Genomic DNA, 7,738 nt, shown 5'->3' on the forward strand with positions numbered 1-7,738 from the left:
ACTTGTATAATGCGGGGTCTAATTATATGGATTATCAAGTAATGAGCGAATTATACGGTTTAAACCGCAATTAAAGTCCAATTTGCATCTATTAAGGGAGATCCCGAGATTCTGTAACATTTTGAACTATATTGGACTTTAATTGCCTTTGATTAAAAGCACCAGCGTCCCTAGTTCCCCAATGTTGGAGGTCGATGCAAACACAGGAATTGCGTACACCAATGTCAATGAGCAAGTAATTATTTTTGTTTCTTTCGTTAGAAAATTTGTTATTGAACAATAATTAATCATAGACTTTGTAAATACGATTTAACATGTATCAATAATATCGAAAGATTTTATGTGATAACTAGCATCTTCCGTAATTTCTCCCGTTGCAGCTCAAGGCACTATAAACGCTATAAACAAACAAACTGCCTCTTTAAATAATAATAAAATTCCTGCTTGTCAATGGCTTATCTTATTCCATTGTGTACAGAGGTCTTCAAATTATCAGATGCTGGATAATGAAAAGAGCGAGGACTACTACGTACCTGAGAGTGCAGCACGGGATGATTGGTAACCCGATCGAGATCGTCGAGGTCATCGTCGGAGCGATTGACCTTGCAGTCGAAGGCGGTCTCGTACAGGTGACGTTGCCTGGCCATTTCTTCCTCGTCTTCCTCCGCATCCACGTCCTCCTCCTCCTCCTCTTCCTCTTCTTCCTCGTCCTCTCCCTCCACGTCGTCCTCGTCCTCGACGAGTATCGGTTGCGGATCTATCCTCCTTGTACGTCGTAACTTGCGCGCCTGGTGCCGCGTTATCTGCGGCTGCCTGCGATCTAGCTCATCGTCCTCCTCCTCAGCGGATGCGACGCAGGTACAGACCGTGGTCGGCAGGTCATGGCTCAACAATCGATGAGGAGGCATGAGGGTGTGATCCCACTCGGTGATGATACACGACGAGAGGATCTCGCTTCTGGCTGGGACAGCATGCTCGCTCCCCGACGTGGGGCTCACTAGATCCTGACTCTGATAATGTTGCTGCTGCGGATGTAACGGTTGCAGATGTAGCTGTTGATACGGCTGCTGCGACAATAACTGCTGCTGCTGCTGCTGCTGTTGCTGAGCCGAATAGGAACCCCCATCACCTGCTAACGAATTTCTTTTCGGTATACCGGGTGTTCTCGATCGTTCACCCGGCACGTCGAGGCTCACGCTCTTTCTATATTTGTTCGGCTGAGGCTTGCCTATTTGTTCCGGTGGTTTGAACAAATCGCCGTAATAATAGGGTGATGGATGACGGATCGGTTGATTGGACTCGATAGTAGGCGATTGATCCGTGAGATGCACCAGGGCCACGCAGTCTACCACCCCGCCGTCGCCCGAGGTTAACTCCTTGTCTCTATCTAATGATAACGCTCGACTCGAGGAGGATGCGTACAAACTGTTCTTGCGCGTTCGAATGTCGACGCGACGACCGTCCTCGTCATCCTCGCAAGAAGACCCCGACGCGGATGGATCTGAAACAAGAGGATGAAGGATCTTCATAATCATAAGTTATTCGTGCGACAATAAAGAACATAATGTTTATATTATTCTTCACGCGTTAGCTTAAGGATCGCATAAAAATTACAAACATCATCTGCGTTCTACATAACGCAGCTGTAGACATAAACGTAGAGTCGCAGTTGTAAGCAAGCGTCCCTAGTCAGTTTTTAGCCAGCAAAATGAAAACGCCGAAATTTTCATAATCGTTTCGTTATAGGAGCGTCGGCTATTCTCGTCCGTCAAAGGTCGGAGAGGAGGGACGCTTAAGGGGGACGAAATTGCGGCGAAATGGCAGCCGGCTCTCCTTAAAAATCACTTCCTTGCCCTGCGAGATATTACCTTAATGGTTTCTGGCCTCCGTCATTTCTCTAGTACGTATGCTTTTACCCCTTTCAATTTGATCCAATATCTTAAGGTGCGTATTTATTTATATCGATATCCTCGTACGTATATCACCGTTGCACATCACATGTATTATTGTTGCATATTTACTTGTTTACATAAATTTTACTACATAATGTGAAACGTATGACTGATATATAACTATTACATAATGTGTATTGTTACATAATGTGGAACGTGTTATTATAAACTGAACACAAACATCCGCTGTCTATTAATTTGGAATATTTGTCAGATGGACAGTTAGTACCTAATTGGAAGACTCATGAATGGATTTGGAAATGGAGATTCGAATGCTTAGCCATTCATAATAATACGTAACAATGATACAAGGCTGATGAAAGTGAATACGCGTCATTATACATCGGAATTGTATCACTAACAGGAAATCGGCTCGACGTTAACAGGAGCAACGGAAAATTACACGAACACCCGTTACGTTAGCCGAGCAACCTGTACACGCGGTACAGGCAAAAGGACTGAAGATAATGGGGGCATTATGCTCGCCCGGAGGGCTCTACCAAAATCCTTCCTAGCTCCTCCTCGCGAGGGTGGTAAGTGCAAGAGGCGCACCATAAACCACGCTAGAAGCTGCTTCTGACAGGGAGCCGCCTTACTGGAGAAAAACTTTTCGAATGGAAGCAAAAAATTATTTATCCGAATCCCTGTCTGATCTCTTGTGTCGCCGGTACCTCGTTAAACCGCTTGACATATAGAACAAGAATCTCATATGAGATCGAGTTATGGAGGAACTACGTGAAGGAAAATGATAACTTAATTAGATACAATTGTAATATGTGAATAAGAAAGAATATTAAAAGACAATACATGCATGGTTTGAATAATCTTTGTTCAATGTTCTCTTATATCACTGATGATGGAGGACTACAATGAAATACCTCGAAAAATTGTAGAAATTTTTAAGTACAGTGACAATATTTTTGCTGGCGCCAATGCTTAACTCCCGTGATGTATGATTAATAAGATTTAAAACTTCAATAATAGCTGAGCCACATCGAATAACAAGAACGAAGCCGGGAATATTAATATGGGAAATTGTTTGAGCTGCGATGCGTATATTAAATTGATATATATTTATGAGTACTGCGAATGATTACCTATTCGCAGGCGGTTTCATTATCGCGAGGACGCTGTAACTTCGTCCACCCCATTCGAATGTAAAAGGGAAACGCGAAATGAGAAATTAATTCCTGAACAATGAATCCGAGAAATTATAACACGAGTCCCTTTTACTGAAATCGCAGGCGCGGTCCCGCACAATTCCTTTTCATCTTTCCTTTCGACTTTACTTTCGGCCACTACGAACCACGCAAGAGTTTAAATCGCACGATTTATATTATGAAAACAGTAAAGCTTTGTGTGATAGAATTTTATGGAAAGTGGAAGAAGAATTGAAATGAAATTGTAAAGTCTGTATGTTACTGTCTTAATTACACTTTCTTATATATGATATGCAGTAGTTCCCATTTCGTACATTCTTAAAATCGTATAAGTAACTCTTTTAAAATTGATCCATGTGATTTCAGTCTGTTTGATAAATTCATTTATTCGATGATGTATAAAAAAGAATAAAGAATTACAATTTTAATAAAAATCTTTTTACTTTATTTCACGACCTTAGTGGCTCTACAGTTCTTACAATTAATGACGTTAATTGATTTCTTTGTGACAATGTATATGTATGTATAACCTACATAGATATTAAAAATCTGCTATATAAAGTTTCATTTCAAACTTAAATAAAGAACTGTTCTACTTTTACAATTTTTAATTCCAATTTCTATTTTTTAATATAAATCATCTAGTAAACTAATCTTTCTAATTTATTAATCAGACTCAAGTTTAAAATCGTTCGATTTTTAAGAACGTATTACCACTATGTGTTTATATTTATGTATGAATATGTACTTATGTACACTTACATTTATGCACGTACAGCTTGTTTATCTATCTACAGGTTATTTATGTATGTACAGATTATTTATGTATTTAAAATTAAATTCAGAATATAAGAAAGCACAATTGTTGAAAAAGTAGGATATCACCTTGCAGACTGTAGACCATGACCGTACAACATGTACAGCAAATTGATATAGTATTGTTGAGATGGCCCACGCCCAAAACATCCATCATGTTTCCGTGTCAACGACGTTAACATTCACGTTGCAAGTACGATGTAGGAAAAAAGCCGATATCGCTTGGATATTTTCGCAATGCCTTCGAAAGCTACGTGAACGCGGATGTGTCGATATTTAGAGATTTATAGAATAGAATTCTAGAATAGAAAATAAAACATTTATAAACCTTCTCTTAAGTACGTGGCGCGCTTTTTTTTTTTTAATGACAAAAATAAAATTTTAGCATCTTAATGTATAATTTTAGTATTGAACGATGCGACATACGATATTGGAACAGCAACAATTTGTGTTAGAAGGAAATTGCCAGGCAACACACGGTCCCCGTTTATGAGCCTCTGACGACGAAGCGATACGAATGAAAAACGCAATATCGGCAGTCTACACCCAGCGTAATATGCTTGAAAAATTATATTAAAGCGATATGACACGGATGCAACAGGGAAGTTTTAGAGAAAAATGAATAGAAAGTGTAGGACGGAAAACTGATAGAAGCCGTCGATTTATTTAAAGTTGACTGAAGTGCGATTAACTGTTTCCAATCGTCATATACATATAATAATACATAATATGTAATGATGCCTAGAATATCATATGCATATAATATAAATAATGTATATTACAAGCTAATACAGGTAACATTCTCCCTCACGCTTCCTACCAATGCTTCACTACTTATTCACACAGTTAGCTGAAGCATTTGGGAGGAAACTAGATATGTAGTGACTCAGTAGCCACATCACAGTGTGTATTCCAACCAACAACTTGTTATCTGAGCAATTAACATTCGCCGGTGCAACCTCGTTAAGCTTCGTACGAAACAATCCACAGTCGCGTACAATTTCCATTGGCAATCAGCTTAATCAACTATCCTGTGCAATTTTAAGTTACCTGCGGGCAATTCGTCGTACAAATCCGATAAACACTCGGATGTGCCGTATTATCCCGCGAGATATTCATCTCCGATGACCTTGGCCCTGGCGCATTGGCCGATTGCAATCTCTAATGTCGTTATCTGGCGGATATAATCGATTCGTTCCAGTTGCAGATTCATCCATTTCCAGTTTTTACAAAATTAAAAAGATTATCTTGAAACGTTTTTTAAAATCCATTGGAGTTCTATTTCTTTCAAAATATCTTTTTATATCAAACGAATAAGTACAATTGTAGTACTAGTAGATGCGACTTTAAGTAGTATGGATCAATAATTTTACGGTAGAGATTTATAAGTAGTATAAGTCAGTGATTTCTGCGTCTCATGAAGCACCATATTTATATAACATTTAGTAAATTGTTGTTTTAATAAAATTATTACAGAAGTTAGTATCAACGCTTAATTAGAAGTATGACACTACTTANCTTTTGACAATATTTTCCGCAATATCAATTGACATTATTTTCTCTCTAAAGCAGTATTATTCCACAGTCTGTCTTATTAACCTCGTCTCTGGGAACAACTCACTGAATTCGGTGAATATTTCGTTGACTTGTCTAGCAGTACGTGTAAACGAGCGTGCTGCGAGCGACGTGATGCGTTATCTGTAGCGATTGCCAATCCAGGGGTCACCGTCCGCCGGCACTAATAGATTCATTAGGGGTAGACGGTACACCCTTCGAGTGCATCAGGAACCCTAAATGCAGCCACGTACGCTCTATGAGCGTTCTCAGCGTTCGCCTACGTCGCGTCGCGTATATTCGTATTCCTGTTCATTCTGTTACACGCTTCCCACGCTGATTCATTCACGGACACCTCCGCGATAGTGTTATCGATTCGTTCGCGTGAATTGTACTGCAACACCTTGCGTACTATTATAGAATCGAATGCGTTTATTGCTGCGCTCGTATGGCGGTATTACACATATACATATATTTGTATGTGTGTGTGTCTATAATTATATACACGTTTTACGCATACGTATTTATTCAATCTATGCTGGTTTTGTCATATCTTTTTAACAGATTCATCGGGTTCATCTTTCTCGCGTGTGTTTACGCACGCTGTGCGCCCCACGCGCGATATATCACTCGCTAAGCACTCACGTGACTCACGTTATCCACAGTTTTTTTGCAGGACGCACTCTCGCGCGCTATATTTCAGTTTTGTCCTCGGACAGCATCGATGGTAGCCCGTTTACTTCATAACTCATTCGGTCATTCAACGACTCGCCCTGTTACTTTCGTTCCTCCCTTCCCGCTTTGCGGGTGCCCCTCGCAAATCTGATTATCGATCGGTAATCAATACCGTTGCAATTTGGCTTTACGCCAGGACATTTTCTGGATGTGTACGTGTTTGCGTGCGCGCTTCTATCCTTCAGATTCTACATATATGACTTATTAGAAAGTATGATTTATTACCAGCTTACAGGAGAATGTAGTACATGTAATATATTGATTAGCATCATTCTAAGAAGATCAATTTACTTGCAAGTTCCAAAACATAATAAAATTATGAGACAGATCTCTAACGGAAAATGGATCCTATCATAATATTTGCCCTTCCAAAGAAAATAACATCTTCCCTTCGTGTTTCTAAAACAAAGCGAACCCTCGGTATTTATCTGTACTCAAACAAAATATTGCAACCTACTAAACTTCCAGAGAAATATTATATGCACAGTTTCTGTAAAAAGTTATTTCTCACCAGGGTTTATGTTAACTTAAGCTTTCATCAAACGTAAAACCGTTATCATTAATCTATGCATTCATTGTACGAGCATCATTTAATCGTTACTAGTTATTGCCGACGCTGGGGCGAACAAACAAACCCGTTTACGAATCATTTTCCTCGGAAAATGCCGGACCACAGAAAAAGATAATCCCAGAATAAAATGTCTGGGATTTCATCAGCCCTATAAAAATCTCCGAACTGTCGCTTATACAATCTTCCTTTTCCCACCGCGATTTCGCGAGGGTCGAAGGCAATGACGAGAGAAATTTCGGCCGAAAGCTTTATAAAAGAGCAAGAACCAGCCTCGAAGCCACTTCACTACGCTTTTTATTAGATATTGTCCTCGTAACATAACCAGGGTGAGCTTGGTTTCTATGGAACATGTGGGTTGTGGGATTGTGTCGTCTGAAAAAAGGAAAAAGAAAGAAACGAAAGCGGAACGAGAAGAAGGGAAGTATACGGGAGGACCTTAAACGAAATCACCAACCACCTTCGTAACCCCGTGATCCTTAGGGCTTCTTAGGTAGGCCGCCTTAAGATTACCCCGGTAGCAACGCGATGAAACGAAAGCCAATCTCGGTTATTGGTTCCGGTATAGCAGAATCCATGGGTACGAGACCATGGAATTGGACCGATCTCGTAGCTCTGAAATGTGTCACCTGTGCCAAAGGTCATCGAACGATCGGGTTAACTCATCCGATCGGTTAAATAGGTCTGGTTACCTATGGCTTCATCGATACTGCACCGCACGTTCTTCTAATTATTCGTTTTACTCTTTTCATCCACTATTTCTCTCTATTTAGTACACGTGACATTAAATTAACTTGACATTAAAATTTATTCATGAGAGAAAATGAGAGGGAGAGAAATCGATCAACTACGTATCAAAAATCATTATTAATTCATATCAAACATAATCATATTTAATTATAAATTTAAAATCAATTAGGAATTATATTATAAATTGCAAATTATCATCCGGA

General features: G+C 39.6%; 1 protein-coding gene across 1 annotated transcript in view; it reads right to left on the reverse strand.

Moving 5' to 3' along the window:
- Window positions 1-7,738, reverse strand: part of hwt (SH2 domain-containing adapter heavyweight) — a 77,223-nt gene that overhangs the window by 28,203 nt on the left and 41,282 nt on the right. The window contains exon 4 of the mRNA XM_018034899.2: window positions 534-1,501. Within this exon, the coding sequence (XP_017890388.1) occupies window positions 534-1,501 (968 nt within the window). The remainder of the gene's footprint in view (window positions 1-533; window positions 1,502-7,738) is intronic.

The sequence above is a fragment of the Ceratina calcarata genome, unplaced genomic scaffold (genome assembly GCF_001652005.2).
Source record: "Ceratina calcarata isolate Rehan_Ccalc_2016 unplaced genomic scaffold, ASM165200v1 scaffold145.2, whole genome shotgun sequence".
Taxonomy (NCBI): domain Eukaryota; kingdom Metazoa; phylum Arthropoda; class Insecta; order Hymenoptera; family Apidae; genus Ceratina; species Ceratina calcarata.